Here is a 21,158-nt window from a genome sequence, read left to right as displayed (position 1 = left end):
TCGAGTCCCATCGGCCGTCAGGTGAACGACCTCGTAAGATGCATATGCAAAATGCTTCGAGCACACACGACTGTTGCCCTAATAAGTTCAGAGCACTCGACCACAGTAGTAAATGGTCTGGTAGAAGTAAAAGCGGGATGAGTTCCGGGCGCGTAATGGGCCGACTTCACCGCGATTTTTTTCCCGCTTATCGGCGGGCGGCGCTGTACGGAGGGTTGTCCGCGCGCTTACCGGCGGGTGGAGGGCTGCGCGTGCGCTTATCGTAGCGTATTTTTCAGCCCTGGCCCACTTCTTTCGCCACTTTTCCACATAGGCCGACTTCCCTCACAATTTTTTTCCACTACAACAGGTGTGCAGTGGGCGGTTTACATGCACGTATAGACATGCAAAGGATAGCCATACACAAAAGTGCAAGTGAAAATATATTTATTAAAGTCAATAGTGCCAGGAAGCATGCTGTCACTCTGTGTGGAGGAGAAAAACCCAGCAAAAAAACCTGAAGGAGAAAAAACACAATACAATACACGTAACAAAGAAGATACTTATTACAGGTATGATGCAAAAGCATTGAATAGGTATCACAGATCAAACACAGTATTTTTTATTAACTGTAATCATACACACAAGTTTTCAATGAATCAGAATTAAAATGAAGTAGCAAAGAAGATATTCTTAATCAATACGATTACAATCAAAATTACAAATTGTATTATAAAAAGTCTGAGACGTGAGAACCATCATTGCATCACAGGAGTTTTAATTACAGTTTTAATTACAAGTTCTGATAGATGTAAGTAATTTCAAGCACAATATGGAAGCTAAGTTTAATATTCCAACCATGACACAAATTTAATTAATCAGTTTCTTATGAATTGAATAGCGCAGACATAAGGAAATAATTCGAATCAACACGATCAACAGATAGCATTAATATAGAACCAAACCGACATATCCTCCAACATGTAGGCAGTGAACACTGCAGATCCAATGAAAGGTGTTCAAGAGTCTAGTATGAGCGAAAAATCAGCAAAAAATTGCGGAGCGAAGGAATTGGCGTGGAAGTGTGAACAACAGAGACCCTGGAAGACCACGGAACACGAACGACAAGAACGACACGAACACAACAGGAAATAAAATCTGTACCACTACAAAGAAGATATTCTTAATCAAAACAACAGAGGTGAATAATCTATCATTTTAACTATCATAAAATCATCCTCGTGACATAATCTAATCGAACACTATATAATTTTAATTCTAAGAGACACTACAAACCTTACTTTGTTTTATGAATCCAACACCCAGGCACCCCATGAGAGGATCTCGGTTTTTCTTCAAAGCCCGGAGACATATTATCTCTCTGTCTATACGGCCAAAGCACTGCGCATGCTTTATCACTCAAAGGGTTGGGGGTTGGGGTCTATTCCTTTTCCTTCCTCAAGCAAACAGGGCGCTCTCGAGGTCAGATAAAATAGTACGTATGTTGAAAGGATTCTATTATCAAATGCCCCGGTGCAAATGGAGGATTTTACAAGCATGACGTGCAGTCGAAGTCTACATTTCTAATCACGTAATCTTCGTAACACACGGCACACAAACGTATAGGAAATAAATTCCAAGTGGCAATCAGATTTTGGGAGAATCGGATCACACAACCGTCATCAGAAATGCTTAACCAATTTACAATGAAGATGAGCATTATTCATAAACACAATGGAATATACTTTCTAATAATTCGTAATTCCCGCTATTGCAAAGATGGTTCTCACGTACAGGAATATTATACTTTTTATAATACAACTTGTAATTTTGATTGTAATCATATTGATTAATAATATCTTCTTTGATTAAATGTGGTGCCCGTTTCTCGTTTTGATATGGTATTGTGTAGCTATTATTTCCCTACATGTTGGAGGATATGTCGGTTTGGTTCTATATTAATGCTATCTGTTGATCGTGTTGATTCGAATTATTTCCTTATGTCTGCGCTATTCAATTCATAAGAAACTGGTTAATTAAATTTGTGTCATGTTGGAATATTAAGCTTAGCTTCCATATTGTGCTCGAAATTACTTACATCTATCAGAACTTGTAATTAAAACTGTAATTAAAACTCCTGTGATGCAATGATGGTTCTCACGTCTCAGACTTTTTATAATACAATTTGTAATTTTGATTGTAATCGTATTGATTAAGAATATCTTCTTTGATTAAATGTGCTACTCCATTTTAATTCTGATTCATTGAAAACTTGTGTGTATGATTACAGTTAATAAAAAATATTGTGTTTGATCTGTGATACCTATTCAATGCTATTGTATCGTACCTGTAATAAGTATATTATTTGTTACGTGTATTGTATTGTGTTTCTTCTGCTTCAGGTTTTTTGGCTGGGTTTTTCTCCTCCACACAGAGTGACAGAATGCTTCCTGGCACTATTGACTTTAATAAATATATTTTCACTTATACTTTTCTGTATGGCTATCCTTTGCATGTCTATACCTGCATGTAAACCGCCCACTGCACACCTGTTGTAGCGGAAAAAAATTGTGAGGGAAGTCGGACCAGGTGGAAAAATGGCGAAAGAAGTTGGCCCGTGCTGAAAAATACGCTACGATAAGCGCACGCGCCGCCCGCCGATAAGCTGGAAAACATTCGTGGTGAAGTCGGCCCACACGCGCCCGGAATTCATCCCGCTTTTACTTCTGCCAGACCATTTAGTACTGACCACTGGTTTCGTATCACCCAATCACGCACAAAATCATCAACTGGTAACGAAACATCTTCGTTGTTAGCGTACCAGCTCGTAATGCGAGGAGCACGGCATCCTCACAATTCTGTCGCACCGCATCTCTCACAAGATGACACCTTAGACGAAGTTGTGTGTACTGACCAGCCGAAGGATCATCAAATTTGGACGAAGAGAACGGTGCTCGTGGTGCTTGTATGTACGGGCGACTCTCGATTTCGCTCAGTGATTTCCCCAGAAATTCACTACTGGGGGGGGGGGGGGGGGTGCCGAGCTTTCAAGGGGGAGGGGTATGCTTAGTGAAGGTTCCACTTAAGGAGTTTTTCTTAGACACGGAAAGAATCGTGGCACAATGGTGACAACTTTGCACAGCTTTCCCGTTTTATTTGTACATGTTATTACGTTAGAACACAGTACATTAGAATACAGATTCATTATGAACGGCATTTCCACATTAAGATGCTTAATCGCACGACCGACAAAGAAAAAAGACTAGCACCTTGTCTCACGAAGCTCAATGAATACCTAGCACACAGATTGGACAAATGCATGGTACGATCATCTGCATGACTGTGGTCCTACAGCCCAAGTTTGACAATACAGGATGTAATTCGCTGCGCCGGACTCTCTACCAGAACGTGTTGGTGGCCGAGTTGGGTGGAGTTACCTGAGAAATTTCATGGGGGGGGTGTTGCAAAAATGCAGGGGGTGTACACCCCCCTTGGGGGGGGGGTGTAGGGAAATTCCTGATTTCGCTTTCAGCCTGACGATTGCTGGCGATTGCGAAACCGCGAGCAAGCCAAGAAGAGCCAAAGCGAAAGCTGGCCGTGACGTCACTGGTGTGAGCGGACGATCTCACGGCAAACCAAAAAATTGATTTCTCCTTAAATATAGAGTACTTCGCCAAACTATTTTGGAGGTACACTTAGTTGGCACCAACCTTTGTGCCTGCTCGCTTTTGTTGTCATCTGTGACAATGAATTTTCTCCGGAGCTGACATTTAAGCTATTTATTTCCGAGGGTATAGTCCTACTACCGATGTGAATATAGTCCAGAGGCCGGGAGTAGACATGTTTAATAAGTTCAGCGCACTGGCAAGCAACACACGAAATAACATTATACTTGACGTTTCGCGTCCCATACGGGTCCCATCATCAGAAGTGAGCCGTCCTATCCGCTACTGCCTGTTTATGTATCAGTGGGGTGTAACAGTCTGGGAGAGGGCCAGGGTGCTTGTCGATAGTATCTTTTGTTTTCTTTATGTACCAGGATTCGAGATGCTTCCGTACACCCCACTTGGTTTCCCACGCAAGAATGAATGGATTATCAAGGTCTACCACGTGCCCCACCTTGCACGCGTGTTCACTTAGTTCAGTCCTGTTTAGGGCAGACTTCTCGATATCTTTCTTGTTTCGTTTTTCTTCCCGTCTCCCCGATGTAGACCGCCGTGCAATCCTGACAAGATATCTTGTATACAACACCCCTCTCATCGTCAGGCGGCGTTCTGTCCTTTGGATGACTAATCAGGCTCCTCAGTGTTGACATGGGCTTGAAGGTGGTCTTCATGTTTATCTGAGACAGTACACGCCTGATGGGTTCCGATAGACATTTGATGTAAGGGATGGTGACATATATGGGCTTGTCCTGGGTTTCATCAGGTATCTCCTTGCGGGGCGATAACATTTGATGGTAAATGTCATTAATGAAAGATTCCGGATAGGCCCTTCTTTGAAGGTTTCTTGTTGCTTGCGTGATTTCTTCCTGCCTCACTTGGGGTTTTGAGGAGATCTGAATGGCACGTGATAGGAGGGAACGAACTACTGACCTCTTCTGCTCCAGCGTGTTGCCTGAAGTATAGTGGAGAACTTGGCCTGTGTAACATGGTTTCCTGTAGACCGATGTCCTTAAGGCACCAGATTGGCCCCTACTTACCAGGACGTCAAGGAAGGCGATCTTTCCATGAGTTTCTTCCTCGTGCGTGAACTGAATGCTGTGATGAATGCTGTTCAGCTTGTCAGAGAATGCGTCAGTAAAATCCTTCATGATAATCACAAATGTGTCGTCAACATAACGTCGGTAGAAGGCCACATGAGGTCCTGAATCCGCTAGGGCTTTGTCTTCAACGTATTCCATGACTAAATTGCCAATGGTCATTGATATTGGACTGCCCATAGGGCATCCGTCTGTTTGTTCAAAAAATTTGCCCTTGAACCGGAAGAAGGTTTGTCCAAGACACAGCTTTAAAAGGTCTAAGATGTCGTCCACTGTAAGATCAGTGCGGTCTTCTAAGTCATTTTTCATTTTCCAGCATCGCCCGAACTATCGATAGCGTGAAAAGTCGATTGGCGCATTGGTGAACAGGGAGACGACATCGTATGACATCATGATGTCGTCATGAGGTACACAGAAGTCACGGATGAGGTCACAAAACTCCACAGAATTTTTTACCGAGCGCCCGTTCATGCCTGTTGAGGGTGGTCCTACGAAGGAGACAATGGGGCGAAGGGGGCAACCATCCTTATGGACCTTCGGCAGGCCGTAAGCTTTCGGTGTGGCGCCATCAGATGAGTATAGTTTCCAGTATAAGCCTTCTGAGATCCGTCCTTTGGTCCTCAGCGTCCTGAGAGCGGCAACTATCTTTCTTTCGGAAGTGGGCCTCGGGTCACCAGGAAGTTCCATAAAGTGCGCCTGGTCCTGTAGGATGGAATTCATCTTGTTGTCGTAGTCATCGCGATTCAGGACGACTGTTCCTTTCCCTTTGTTTGCGGGTAGTATGACGATTGCTTTGTCATTGCGGAGGTCGTTCAGGCCGTTACGTTTCAGCCCTTGTCATATTTGAAGGCGGGGGTTTCGCGTTCTGTAATATTCCCATGATTCTGTTCCTGGCTGATATCACTGATGTCTTGTCTTTCACGTTCCGTAGTTTATCCTCTATCTCCGAGACAATTTGGCTGACAGGTATTTGACTGACGCATTCTCTAACAAGCTGAACAGTCTTAATCACAGCATTCAGTTCACGCACGAGGAAGAAACTCATGGAAAGATCGCCTTCCTTGGCGTCCTGGTAAATAGGGGCCAATGTGGTGCCTTGAGGACGTCGGTCTACAGGAAACCATGTGACACAGGCCAAGTTCTCCACTATACTTCAGGGCACCCGCTGAAGCAGAAGAGGTCAGTAGTTCGTTCCCTCCTATCCACCTTCAAGCCCATGTCAACACTGAGGAGCCTGATTAGTCATCCAAAGGACAGAATGCCGCGTGACGATGAGAGGGGCGTTGTATACAAGATATCTTGTCAGGATTGCCCGGCGGTCTACATCGGGGAGTCGGGAAGAAAAACGAAACAAGAAAGATATCGAGAAGTCTGCCCTAAACACAACTGAACTATGTGAACACGCGTGCAAGGTGGGACACGTTGTAGACCTTGATAATCCATTCATTCTTGCACGGTAAACCAAGTGGGGTGTACGGAAGCATCTCTAATCCTGGTACATCAAGAAAACGAAAGATACTATCAACAAGCACCCTGGCCCTCTCCCGGGGTCACCAGTGGGGTCACACCCCACTGGTACATAAACAGGCAGTAGCGGATAGGACGCCTCACTTCTGGTGATGGGACCCGTATGGGACCCGAACCGTCAAGTATAATGTTGTTTCGTGTGTTGCTTGCCGGTGCGCTGAACTTATTAAACATACTACCGATGTGTTGCCTCAGTGTAATCTGGTGTCTTGGTAATATTGTCTCGCGTTTGAAAGTGGTCCGTATAGCTTCCAGGCACCCTAGAGGACTTCATAATTTTGGAATAAATACCGTGCAAATCTCTTACCTGTTGCTGTGTCCCGGGAGAGAGGACGATGCACCTGGACTGCTGAAACTCACGTCCCTCGACGAATTTCGTAGGTCCGACATAGCCGGAGGGTAGGTTGTATTTACTTGGCCGACATCCTGGCTGTCGTTTACATGCAAGTGTTCAGGTTTGTTAGGACCTCGTAGCCGTACTGGAGGGCGAACCATAAACAATATCACGAACAAATATAACGCTATCCCTAGCAGCAGAAGGGCTAAGTAAATACGTTGGGCGAGTTTGCTGTCAGCCATTTTCTAATGTTGCGTCACGCCGGTGTGCCCCCCTCCGCGACTTTCCCCCACTAGCTTGGAAGTAGCTGGGGTAACTTGGTATGTTCACCTCTTCGTTCATTGTGTGATGCGATCGCCGCTAGGTGGTACATCTCGCTATTTACGTGGAGGTTTTTACGGACAGCAACCAAAGTACGTATAACTTGCGTACTTTGCAATCCGACACGTGCTCTTACTGTCATACAGAGACTGATTAAGATTACTATGAAGTTGAAACCCCTCGATATTCGCGTTTTGCATGACCTGTAGGTGGCGCCTCTAAACTCCAACACGGCGGACATATCCATGATGCCGCTTAGGTTCGGTTTTGAGATTTCTGAACTGCAATGTTGATTCTCGATGTGCTGAAGGCGAACTAGTATTAAACGCTGCTCATATACTTCTGGCAGGCGTAACCGAGTTGTCCAACTATAGTTGTCGCGTATTATTTGCGAAGTTCCGGCGTGTTTGATCAACCACAGTTGGTGAAGGTGAATTTTACGTTTACCGGTTGCGAGGCCGAAATAGCAAGCAGCGAGTGTCCTGCGCTGCAGAAATATTAGAGACATGCAAGCACACGACAGCTATGCTGATGCCCTCTTACAGATAATATCACCTAAGTGTAGTGCGTGTACGAATATGGTTCAAAATTTACAGGGTAATGTTGCGACACCCGTGTGTCACTGGTGCGCACGTTTTTGGGAAACGTCGCATTTTTTCGCATTCTTTCCCAAGTGACTTGACGCGCTGATTCAACTGCATAGTTACAAAACTGACTTGGTATACGTTTTCGCGCTATCCCTTGCGCTTTCTTACACATAATGGCTACTCAAGTTTGGAACAAACTAATTATGTTTTACCTAGACAAGGTTTTGCTTCCCTTCCTGACGTGAGTTGCACAGAACTCTGCTTCACAAAAAAGAAAAACAAAGAACTGTCATCAGACATGTAGGCAGAACCGCTCCAAGAGCTTCCACACACGCACAAGTATTGCTGATGCAACAGGTTAGTAGTGTAAGGCTTTGTCCATTTGATTCCCTTCACCACCAGGGCTGCGCCACCGTCACGTCAAGGTCGACTTCGTTCGCGAATTTTTTCCGTGCGCGGTAGGTGGCGCGTGGGCGATGTGCTACCCGTGCGCTTACCATCGCACATTTTTACGCCTGGGCCGACTTCACTCGCAATTTTTTTTCCGTGCGCGGTGGGTGGCGCGTCTGCGGAGGGCTACCCGGCGCTTACCGGTGGGAGCTGGGCTCCGCGAGCGCTTGCCATCGCGCATTTTTCAGCCTGGGCCGACTTCACTCGCCAGTTTTTGCATGGCGCAGAGGGCTGCCCATACACTTATAACATGCATATACATGCAAAGAGGGTAGTACAAGTTGAAATATATTTATTAAAACCAATTATATTGCCAATTGCAATGCCAATCAGCTGAAGGAGAAAATCCCAGAGAAAAACCTTCACGACCTGAAACAGAAGAAACAAAACTCAAGACAGTACATGTAATAGAAAATATAATTATTTATTGATTATTTAATAAATCTAACAGTGCCTCTCTTAGAGATTCTTTTATTAAATCCCTTTGGATATCAGTATCTGAAAGAAAACATGAAATCAACATTCATCACATAGCTTACTACTTGATCACTCACGTAGCCCACACCAATGACCTGAAGGACAACTTATTATTATCATTATATGAAACCACATGCTCATCACAATAATACATACAATGCATTGCCACTGGATAATCCGAATAGATACTCATAATTAATATCAACGTCCATACACATTACAATAATACATACATGGCGCCATCAATGTATAAGCATAAAAGATATGTATAAAAGATTTCCAATTTATGCGGAGGGCTGCCAGTGTGCTTACCATTGCACATTTATCCGCCTGGGCAGACTTCACTCACAAATTTTTCTCCGTGCGCGATGGGTGGAGGGCTGGCCGTGCGCTTACCGACGTGCATTTTCCACCCTTCGCCGACTTCTTTCGCGATTATTTTCCGTGCGCGGTGGGTGGCGCGTGGGCAGTTTACATGCAAGTAGGGACATGCACGCTAGCAACTCCGCAAAGCGGTGCCACCGTCGCACCTGGACTGACTTCACTCGTGATTTTTTTCCGCCATAACAGCTACGCAGTGGGCAGTTTGCATGCAAGTATAGATATGCAAAGGACAGTCATACATAAAAGTACATGTGGAAATATATTTATTATTGCCAATGGTTCTGGGAATTGTAATGCCAGTCTGCGAAGGGGAAAAGTCAGCCAAAAAAACCTTCACGATCTGAAACAAAAGAAACACGTTATAATACAATTCACATAATAAAGAATGTACTTACTTATTACAGGTATGATACAATAGGCATTGAAGAGGTAGAACAAATGAATCACAATATTTTTATTTATGGCAATCATACACACAAGTTTTCAATGAAAGATAATTAAAATAGAACAGCACATTTAATCCAAGAAGATATTCTTAATCAATACGATTACAATCAAAATTACAAGTTTATCATAAAATGTCTAAGATTCCTATACGTGAGCACCATCATTGCAATAGTGGGTTTTAATTTCAATTACAAGTTCTGATAGGTGTAAGTAATTAATTATGCACAACAGAGACATTGGAACACCATGGGTCACATAGAGGGACGACACGAACACAAGAGGAAATAAAATCTATACCACTACAAAGAAGATATTCTTAATCAAAACAACAGAGGAGAATAATCTATCATTTTAACTATCAAAATCATCCTCGTGACATAATCTAATCGAACACTATACAATTTTAATTCTAAGAGGCACTACAAACCTTACTTTGTTTTATGGATCCAACACCCAGGCACCATGAGAGGATCTCGGTTTTTGTTCAAAGCCCGGGGACATATTATCTCTCTGTCTATACGGCCAAAGCACTGCGCATGCTTTGTCACTCAAAGGGTTGGAGGCTATATTCCTTTTCGTTCCTCAAGGAAACAGGGCGCTCTCGAGGTAAGATAAGATAGTACAAAGGCGATATATTTTATTGTGCAGCGCAAATAGATGCCAATATTATTCGTGACGATCACTATCTTTTCTCATCCTTTCCTTGAAACGGAAGTTTTTCGTCAAAGTGGATGACATAATCGGCTAAGCTTGTACAGAGACAATATTTTTTATTGAACATATAGAGAAAGTCCAAATTATTAAATGATAGCAACAATACTCAATCAATGAAAAACGAGAAACAAATTTAATTACATCAATTTTTGTAATATCTTGCAACAGAAAGTTCTATATAGATGAACCACACAGAAAAATCAAATGTCAAACACAACTCAGAAATAAGAGGCATTCCCAACTCACACATTATTTTTACTGATGTCAATCGAGTGATCAATTGAAACAAATACAAGACAATAATTATTTCAGGCAGTAACTTTCAAAGCAAGCGAGAAATATTTAGAAGTTTTCCTATAGAGAAAATCAACAGACACAATTAATACATCATGCATACATAATGCCCAACTCATAGAATATCAATCGAACCTGAAACAAAGTTAAAACAATAATTAATTCAGACAAATAATTTCTAAGCAAGCAGCGTGAATACACCACAGAATCTGTACAGAAACTTGTCATTTCAATGAATAAACAAGATCAACTAGTGGGTTCAAGCGATAAAGTGAGTGATAGATGAAAGCCGACGACCCCAACACAAACCTCAAGTTATGGAAGGGAGGGTTCTAGCATGGTCTTGTACATAGAATCATTGAAAGCACACATTTTTTCTTACTCGTCACATCTTTTTGTAAATCAATATCCATAATTCTCATGGCAGGTAGATATTAATAACATTCTAAACAAAAAAATAAATTTTTAATCAATAAAATGAGCATAGATATGCTTTTAATTAAGTGTAGACGCGCACTTGAAAACAGAAGAGACATTTGCTCTACATTGAAGAGATGGACAGATTTTATACTCGCTACCATAAGTCATGGGAAGATGTGATAAAAAAATGCTTCAAAAAGGAAGAGTCGCGAAACGATTAAATTGTCGCTGCATTTCAATACGCCCTAGACAGGGTCGTATTCGGAGATACAGTACAAACTACAGAACTGAAGATGCAAGAATTTATGTGCCGAGTCTACAATACTTAAAAAATATCGGCACATCAACGTCGGAAGCACCACTGGGATTGATGGCGGAGTTTTTGAGGTTTGCTAAAGAAGAATTGAAATACACTAGACCAGATGTAATTGTAATCATTGCAATGGGCATTGCGTTCATCAAGGAAGCAGTCAAATCAAATTATTATATACAAGCAGTACATATCACACGATTCATTACGGATTTGTTGAAATTACACCTATCTATTGAGATGGAAAGTACATAGAAATCGTATCACATGATATGTTCCACTACCACGGCAACGCAATTATTTTCTTCTACCACTTCTTGCAACGGTGTCGAATGAGCAGAAGTGCAATATTGTTGTACAAGGTCTGATGTATCATCACTTATTGAAACTCAACGAACATATCAACTGCGGTGGACCACCGGACGATTTTCATCTAATACCGTCTTGTACACCATTCAAGAATCTTCATACGAAGAAAGGAAACATCAATAAGAGATTGTGCAAGTTGTATCTATACACTCTTAACTCCGTACCCTTTAGTAAAGGGTAAAAAATCGCAATATTTTACCCTCTATTTCAGAAGCTACCAGGTACCCTCTGAGCGACCCGTTTTATAAAAGTTACAAGGAAACCCACTAATTAGAGGTTACGGCCTTCAATCCAGCACCTGCCCGTAAAGGGTACGCCAACGCGCGGCTTTTTATACAGGATGTTCATTTTTATTCGCAACAGAGTAGCGCTCATTTGGCAGGTGGGTTATGTGAATTTTTGCTAATTAATCGGTCCGTAGTTACAGACACATGCGTCAGGAAATGTCGGAGATGTTTGTAACTACGGATGGGTTAATTTGCGAAAATTAACGTAACCCACCTGTCAAATGAGCGCTGGTGTGATGCGAATAAAAACAAACACCCCGTGCGTGGGATATGGACAGACATTTACAGAACACACCAAGGTACCAAAATGAACCCGCAGAAAAGGAGATCTTGAACATATGTATATTACAAAAACAGCAGTATAGCTAGAGGTGACACATTGTGCACAAGTGCGATTCTGATGTGAGGAGGAACCATGATCGCTTTACCATAGGTATGTGGAAAAAAGAACTATCTTCTAAGTGAGAAGCAATGCATAAAAGTGCGAGGAAGCCAGCGAGTCAAAACAACTGACCTATGTTTGCTAAGCTGAACAGACCCAACGAAATGGAGAATTGCAGCAGAAAAAAATTTATTCCACATTCGTGTTGCAGAGGCGAGCGCAAATGGCAATACAGTATTACATAAAACGCACACAACCTTGAGGAATATGAGTGTACAGTAACGCAGGAGACACTACATTACTGCGTTATCAGCGTTGGAGGCGCTCTGGGACGAGTTTGTGAGGTACTGCATTGCGCTGGTGACGGTATATGTGAACCTGCATGTGGGATCCTGGGAACAAAAGTTTGGGCAATGAGAGTAACAATTACGGAACCATTCAAATCGGTACAAAGCACAAGGTACAAAGCAGCATAAATGCAGGAAGGCGTTCACTCCGCGATTGAGTCTTAGAATATCGTAAGAATACAACGAGTAGGAAGCTGCGAATTATATATCTTGATGCATATATCCGCAGCTCGCAAAATGCACGCCGGTGTATTGACTTGGCGACCAAGTAAGAGCAGAAAAGTAGCAAGCGTAAGTGGCGTTCATATGCAGGACCGCAAAACGCTTGCCATAATCACAACAAACATGCGCTAAGAGCTCTTGCTATCAAAATAACGCACGTACCTAGCACAAAACGTACACTTACCCAGTGTATGAAGTGTGTGAATTAGGGCTGCGGTGGTGACGTTCGTTTTCGGTTATATATTCTTTGCAATCTTCGCACTCACTACACTTTCCCCTGAGAACACCGAAAATATCCTTGTTTGCTAGAGACATCTAGCTTTTCCGTTGTTCCTGACGATACTATGATAAACGCGAGGAAAACCACTGATTAAAACAGATTACACTTGTTAACGGACGGACGACGAGCGTTAAGCGTTTCAAGGCAACCGCTCTCAGTGTGGATAGACATAGACCAGGCTCGGCTACGCAGCGAAATCGGAAATCTTGGTGGTTGCGGCATTGACAATGGTTTTCCACCCTTTAGAAAGAAACATACTATCAGTATTCCAGACTGCGAGCTTATAATCTGTGTTCATACAGCATTGATAACATGTAGTCGACGTATAGATGACGCTGAAACAGATAAAAAATAACAGCGTAGATTCTCAACTGTCGTCTCGAATGGGAGGCTGAAACGCGGCATTATGCTGAAAAATAGGAGGAAAACAAACGATAAGAACATGAACGATAAGAAACTAACAAAGAAATTATCGTTGGAGATTTCGCTTAGAAGTTACAGTGCCGGAGTAGAGGGTACATTTATAAGTTACAACAAGCTGTTTTTGTTTTTTCCGAGATGTAACTTCTATTCGTGTTGTAAAGACATGACCTTGGTCGCTTTTAACCTCTAAATATACGTTACAGTGGTGTAACCTATAAGAAATCTCGAAATCTACGTCTATATAGAAGTTACATGTTTCTAAAAGTTACAATAAAAGGTACGGGTTTAAGAGTGTATCAAAAGACACCACATCTAGTTAAAGAAGATAGTTGTTGTGTTGTTACGGCCATATCGGCATGAGCATGCGGACCAGGTGGTCAGCACGATGGTTATCGAAAAATAAAGAGAAAGAAGTTGATCTCCCCCTGGACGGTCGCGTTTTGCAGGCTCCATGGAAGTTGGATCCGTTCTTACGAAGGTAGTTAATTCCTTCCTACCGGCACCACATTGGCGACGAGGGCTTTAAGAAGAAAAAGAACTGCACCACGTTGAAGATTCATCATAAGCTTCGGCGGTATTACGCCTCCGCCCACGTTCTTATCCACTCCCGGCAAGCGTAACGTTTCATGGACGAGGAGACAACTTTTCTGCGATTTTTTTAGAGCCTCAGGAGCTGAGGAACTCACATCAAAAAGGAAGAAGCAAATCCTTCTACAATGCTTAGGGATAGAAGGCTTTCGAATTTACAATACGCTTCCAGAGGTAGTACACGAAGCTTCGTAAACTGCATCACGTGAAGCCGGTGCAACACCGTCTACAAGTGCCGTGTCAGGTACAGTGACGCCTGTCCCTGACGAGTACGAAACGGCCCTACGTACTTTAGATGCTTACTGCGCTACCACCGTCAACGTGGTGACGGAACGCCACAACTTCAGGAGAATAACTCAGCTGCCGGGCGAGAGCATTGACGATTTTGTTTTGGCCTTACGGGAGTTACCCCCTTCATGCAATTTTGGTGCCCAAACTGAAGACAACTTGCGAGACCAATTTGTACAAGGGGTATCTTCGCAGCAAATACGTGGGAGGCTTCTCCTTGACGGATCGACTCTGACGTTTTCTCGTGCCGTGGACATCGCCAAGCATTCTCAAAGAGTATCGGACGAAACACAGTCCTTCGTACATGGTGATATCGTTCAAGCCATCGGCAACGCTCCGGCGTCGAAGACCCGAGGGCGTCAAGGTAAATGACAAACGAGCCAGCTGCATCATTTCTAGAACTCTCAGCGCAAGGACGGAGCGCAAAGACTACGCTGCTATCGGTGTGGGTCAACGCAGCATCTCGCAAATGCTTCGAATTGTCCAGCGTTTCACAAGCGTTGCAAGAGCTGTGGCAAGGTTGGTCATAAGCCTCAGTTCGTCGAGCGTCGAAGACATCGACGAAAGTACAGGAGCTTTCTACAGAGCAGCATGAGGTTCTAAATGTCGTGGTACCTTCAAAGGAAGGACAAGGTCTCTTCATCGAGGCGCATCTTGAAACTGTGCCGGTAAAGTTATTGATTGATACGGGATCGTCAGTATCCATTCTGCAAGATATCTTCAGGAGACATTTCGCTCATCGTTTCACTCTGGTTCCGTCACGTACTGTTTTAGTGGATTATTCAAGACGGAAGATTGATGTAAAGGGGTGCTTCGAGGCTGCCGTCACTTACGAAGACAAGCACCATGCTGCTCGCTTTTTCGTAGTTCCCAGAGGAACGTTATTAGGACTCGACGCCATCCAAGGACTCGGCATACATATTGAAGGCGGGACACTCAGCTGCTATGAAACGTCCTTCGCTTCATCAATGCTACCAGACTCACTTGCGCAGGACTTCTCAGAGCTATTTTAAACAGAGCAAGGTTTGGCTAACAGATTTACCCACAAGGTGAAAGTTCGTCAAGAGGTTCCACCCGTAACTGCTAAGCTACGTCGACTTCCGTTGGCAGTTCGCGACGCTGTTGCGGAAGAGCTGCGTCGCCTTGAAAAGGAAGACATAATAGAACGGGTTGAGGCGTCAGAATGGGTTTCCCCATTGTAGTAATAAAAAAAAAGGATGGAAAGATTCGCCTTTGTGTGGACCTTCGTGAGGTGAACAAAGCCATCATACCAGACCTGTTCCCTCTTCCACATTCAGAAGAGCTGCTGAATGCGCTAGCAGGAGCTCAGTACTTCTCTCGAATCGATTTAAGGTCAGCATACCATCAAGTCCGTCTGCATCCTGAAAGTAGGAGCTTGACCACATTTATTACCCATGATGGACTCTACAGACTCAAACGGGTCTGCTTCGGACTTTCATCTGCGCCCGCCATGTTTTAAAGAATGATGTTTCTGATACTGATGGATTGCTCCGGAGTATTATGTTACATTGACGACATCATTGTGTTTGGGAGACACAAAGCTGAACATCAAGAAAATCTTCGAAGAGTGCTCACCGTCATTCGCTCAACCGGATTGAAGCTCAATGCAAAATGTGTCAAAAGAGAAACTGATGTTCTGAGGCTGGACCACATAGAAGGGACAGATACAAACAAAGCCTCAAATTGCCTAAGAAATCAACGATGAAAGATGAAAGTCACTGAAAAGGTTGGTAGAGCCCTGGACCGGTAATCCAGAAGATGTGGGTTCGTTCCCTACAGCTGGCTAACCTTTTCAGTGACTTTCATCTTTCATCGCAAAATGTGTGTTCGAGACACAGGAGCTGGAATTCTTAGGGCACCACGTAAGCACTGATGGATTACGTCCGCTTCGTTCTCAAGTGGAAGCAATTACACATGCACCAGCGCCAAAGGATGTTGCTACCCTACGTTCGTTTTTGGCACTTGTAGGGTTTTACTCAAAGTTCGTCCCAAACTTTGCCACGCTCGTGGATCCTATGCGTGCCCTACTACGAAAAGATCAACCCTTCCTGTGGACAGACATTGTCAATGACACTTTCAATGCTGTGAAGTCACTCTTCAGAGAAGACCGTGTCGTCCACCCGTTCGACCCTACACTACCAGTAATCGTCACGACAGACGCTTCTTCGTACGGGTTAGACCCAAGATATTAAAGACCCAGTAAATTAAGACCCAGGTATTTGTAAGAGGAAGAAGAGGGAACGGGAGTGTGTCCAATGTGGTATTGGAACGTTAAGGGTTTTTTAGAGCGAGAAAAGGGAAGATGATGGCACTTTGCAGAGCTCAGGAGAAGAAGCCATGATGAACATCATGCAAGTACTGAGTCAAGGTCTTGCTGAAGGGCCAAATGGTCGGAATGAGTATGGATGGGTCTGTAAACAACACAATCATCTGCAAAGAGTCTGACAGAGGATGTTAAAGAATCTGGAAGATCGTTAATGAAGACAAGAAACAGAAGGGGTCCAAGAACAGAGCCTTGCGGAACACCAGAAGAAATAGGGACAAAGGAAGAAAGGGAGTTGTTTACAAGTGTGGCCTGTGTTCGATCGGAAAGATAGCACTGGATCCACAGGACAACATCGGGGTGAAGATTAAGTAATGAGAGTTTACGGATAAGGCCACAGTGTGAAACAGAGTCAAACGCTTTCTTAAAATCTAGGAAGATGGCGTCTGTTTGTATACCACGGTCCATATTAGAATAATATCCCCCCCAAAACTCCTGTAATTACGGTAGGGTTGCCGCGGGAGAGTTGACCCCCACATATAGCTGTATATGGCTGTCCCGTGTCTAGGGAAAGGCGAATCCTGGTGGTTGAGTGGACCCAGAGGTTGTCTTGGAGCCTACGGGCCCCTCTGAGAAAGCAACACACCACTTTGGTCCCCTACTTCCCATAGACAGATGGTCCTGGAAGGTCCGGCCAGGACTATACAGCTAGTCGCCATCCTCCCATTTCATTACCTTCTCCTTTCACTACTCATTTCTTCATTTTTCTCCTTCCCCTTCTTTGGTGGCAAGGGTCAACTTTGGGCGTTACATTCAATCTCTCGTTGAAGCTGCACTTGAGTATAGTGCAGAAGGATGTGTTAGTGTGCAGAGCACGTTCCCTTGGTTGGGGTCGGTGGTGCCCGACATACCTACTGCAATGAACACCACGTATTCTTGCATAGACAACCAAACTTCCAAAAGACGCTATCGGCCTCCCAAAAGAAGCCTCAACGAAGTATTCACTATGCAATGTCTTAGTCTCACTCAACAACCCTGGTTCCCAAAGGTGCTAATCGGTACATTCAAAGGGCAAGAACAGCCCACTAGAATAGATGTATCTGTTTGTGACAGCAAAGGCTCTGGAGCAGTTAATAGGGAAATCCTATGATGCCAAAAAGCTGAGAACAGTTGACATCCACGTGCAAGTTCAGACCAAACAACAGAGCGCACCCCTTGAGTCACTGAAGAAAACTGGCCAGTGGCTGTATCTGTCACGGCACATCGCACTCTTAACATAGTAAAGGCGTGATTTCTGTGGATGAATTGCTTCCACGCTCAGATAATGAAATAGAAGGAGGCTTAAAAGATCAAGGAGTCGTGCTCCAAAAAAGAATTGTAATGCGCAGGGAAGGCAGGGAAATCCCAACTAATCATGTAGTCCTGTCCCTTCAGTTAGATACACTTCCATCTTCCTTCAAGGCTGGATACATAAACTGTCAACTAAGAGCATATGTTCCTAGCCCAAGGCGCTGCTTTAAATGCCAGCTCTTTGGACACAGCCCGCAGACCTGCAGGGGACATGCAACATGCCCAAAATGCGCCGAGAAGAGAAAGATCAAACACTAGAGCCTAGGACGAGATTGCAAGTTATCCGTCCCAAAGCGTAACCATGGAAGTTGACGACGACGACCGCTCATCACAGAAGTCGTCGTCGAGTCTTCCAGATGGTTCTCCTCAGGGGAAAGACAAGCTGGAGAAGTCAGGTGGTAGAGGTAGAGGAACGCATAAGGAGCAGCAGAAGGTACCCCCCCCCCCAAAAGAAATACAGGCTCCATAAAGCCATGCAGAGACGGGTGGTTATCGAAACTACCTGTTCTCAATTCTCCCTGCTCACATTGCCCTTCTTCAAATGACCTTGATCAAAAGGACTGTAGGGCACAGAAGGACCAGCAGACAAGGCTGAATGCGAAGTGTTTAATGTGGCAGCCAGGCCATAACTGAAAGAACCAATGATACGCGCGCTCGATAGAAAATCATGCGCGAGATACGCGTCGTGACGAAACGTCCATGGCGGCGCTCGTCGTCCAATTCCGTCGGCTGCTACATGCCCCCCTCCCCCCCGCTAGTGGCAGATTGAAGCTGTCGGCACACGTGACGTGTCTCTGGACGGGCCTTGGGCATAAAGGGGAACGGTTGGTTGATGCCGGGATACCAAGCGTTGGAGGGAAACGGTTCCAGGCTGAGGAATCTGTGGAGTAGGAGTCGACTGTGGCAAGGTCCATGTAGGCCGGCTATGTCGACGGCAACCACGTCTTCTCGGCCGTTCATAGAGATGCGTAAGTTCTTGCCCTGGCGGCCGAGGACGGGATGTGGACCGGAATAGGGCGCCGTGAGCGACTTCCGCACGGCGTCCGTGCGCAGGAAGGCGTGCGTTGCGGATGACAGGTCTTGGGGAACGTGAGCACGGCGGGTGGAGGAAGCGCTGGTGGCAATAAGTCGGAGTGTGTCGAAAAACCGATGAAGGCGGTCCAGGAAAAGGGATGGGGACGGGTCGGGAGAGGGTGGCACGAAGAAGTCGGCTGGAAGACGCAGAGCACAGCCATATACAAGGTCAGCCGCACTGCACCTGATGTCGGTCTTGACGACTGCGCGGATGCCGAGGAGCACCAAAGGCAGGTAGCGTACCCAGTATGCCCTATCTTCCTGGGCGACGAGGGCGGCCTTCAAGTGGCGATGAAGGCGCTCTACGAGGCCGTTGGATGCAGGGTGATAGGATGTCGTTCGGACGCGAGTTGTTCCGAGGAGGTCGGTGAGGCCCTTGAATAAACGGCTCTCGAACTGTGGGCTCCGGTCCGTAATGACCTGGGACCGCCACGCCGAACCGAGAGACCCATGACGCGACGAAGGTGTTGGCGACTGTCTCGGCGGTGGCGTCTGCCATCGGCGTGGCCTCGGGCCAACGTGTGAAGCGGTCGACAGCGGTTAGGATATAGCGGCAGCCATCAGATGGTGGGAGAGGGCCGACTATATCAAGATGCACGTTGTCGAAACGCGCGTCTGGAAGCTGGAACTTCCCGAGGGGGGCGGAGGTGTGGCGGTGGACCTTCGCACGCTGGCAGCGGTGACACGCTGGCGCGGACGTCTCGGTTGATTGAAGGCAACACGAAGCGGTCCGCAAGAAGCTTCTGAGTTGCCCGGATGCCAGGGTGCACCAAGTCGTGGAGAGAAGAGAAGACGGCCCGGCGACGCGTGACAGGGACGAAAGGCCTAGGTTGGGGAGCCGACGTGTCGCAACACATGGCAGCGGAAGTGCCGGGAGCGGGGAAGTCTTGCAGCTTCATGGAGGTGGTGTTAGCGGTGCGCAAGCGCTTCAGCTCTTCATCGTGGAGTTGGGCAGAAGCGAGGGCTTCGTACGAAAAGCGCTGCGTGGTGGTAGAAAGGGCGGCAACTCGACTTAAGGCGTCGAGTGGAGCGTTTCCTTCCCCCGGTACGTGCCTGATATCTGTGCACATTTCAGCAAGATAGGCGAGCTGTCGAATCTCCCTTGGGGAATACCGGCTGCTGGCAGAGTGGAAAGCGTAGGTCAAGGGCTTGTGGCCGGTTAGGATGGAGAAAGCGCAACCTTCCAGGAAGAAACGGAAATGCATGACCGCGAGGTATGCGGCCAGCAACTGTCGGCCAAAAGTGTTATAGCGCTGCTCGGTAGGTTTGAGGGTCTTGGAGAAGAAAGCGATGGGGCGCCATGCTGTGCCAATATGCTGCTGCAGCACCGCGCCGACGGCTATACCAGAGGCGTCAACCATGATTGTAGTCGGCGCGCCGTGCCGGGGATGGCAAAGCAGGGAGCAAGCGGCGAGATCGGCCTTGATCTTGAGCAAACTCGATTCGGCGGCAGAATTCCACATCAACAGCTTCGCAGCTCGGCTCGACTGAGTGAGAAGGGCTTCAAGGGGGCGAAGGGTTTCCGCGCAGTGCGGAATGAAGCACCGGTAGAAATTGATGAGGCCGAGGAAGCGCCGAAGTTGCCGGATGGATTGGGGTTGGGTAAATTGGTGATAGCCTCGACCTTGAAGGGAAGCGGTGATATGCCTTCCGGGTAGACTTGGTGCCCAAGGAACTCTGTGGATGACACTCCGAATTCGCACTTTTGCACATTGACAACGATGCCGTGAGCGACCAGGCGTGAGAAGAGCAGGCGGAGATGATGTTCGTGCTCTTCAGGAGACGAGCTGGCCACAAGCAAGTCGTCAATGTACGCGAAGACGAAGGGGAGGCCCCTGTCTATAAAACGTTGGAACGTTTGGGCCGCGTTGCGTAGACCAAATGGCATCCGCGGAAACACGTACAGCCCAAACGGAGTCGTAATTGCCGTTTTCCTGATGTCTTCAGGGGCGACGGGGATCTGGTGATATGCTTTCACCAGATAGATTTTACTGTTGAGGGTAGTGCCGTGGAGGTTGACCGTGAAGTCTTGCAACCGCGAGAGCGGGTAACGGTCAGGTCCAGTAACAAAGTTCAGTGCACGGCGGTAATCACGGCAGGGGCGCCAGTCGCCGGTCATTTTGGGACCATCTGCAAAGCGGAGGACCAATGGCTGGAGCAAGGTCTGGCTACACCGACGGACAGCATGTGCTCAAATTTCGCATTTTGCAATCTTGAGCTTCTCCGGAGCTATCTGACGTGCCCGGGCGAAAACA

General features: G+C 45.8%; 1 protein-coding gene across 1 annotated transcript; it reads right to left on the bottom strand.

Annotated features, from left to right (window-relative positions):
- Positions 1-4,120: 4,120 nt before the first annotated feature.
- Positions 4,121-5,050, bottom strand: LOC135395639 (uncharacterized). Its single transcript, XM_064626736.1, has one exon. It carries the CDS (start codon positions 5,048-5,050, stop codon positions 4,121-4,123), a length of 930 nt encoding a protein of 309 aa, XP_064482806.1.
- Positions 5,051-21,158: the final 16,108 nt, after the last annotated feature.

This window comes from Ornithodoros turicata, chromosome 5, assembly GCF_037126465.1.
Source record: "Ornithodoros turicata isolate Travis chromosome 5, ASM3712646v1, whole genome shotgun sequence".
NCBI lineage: Eukaryota > Metazoa > Arthropoda > Arachnida > Ixodida > Argasidae > Ornithodoros > Ornithodoros turicata.
Note: the sequence above shows the minus strand (reverse complement) of the source record. Positions and strands in the feature narration are given on the sequence as shown.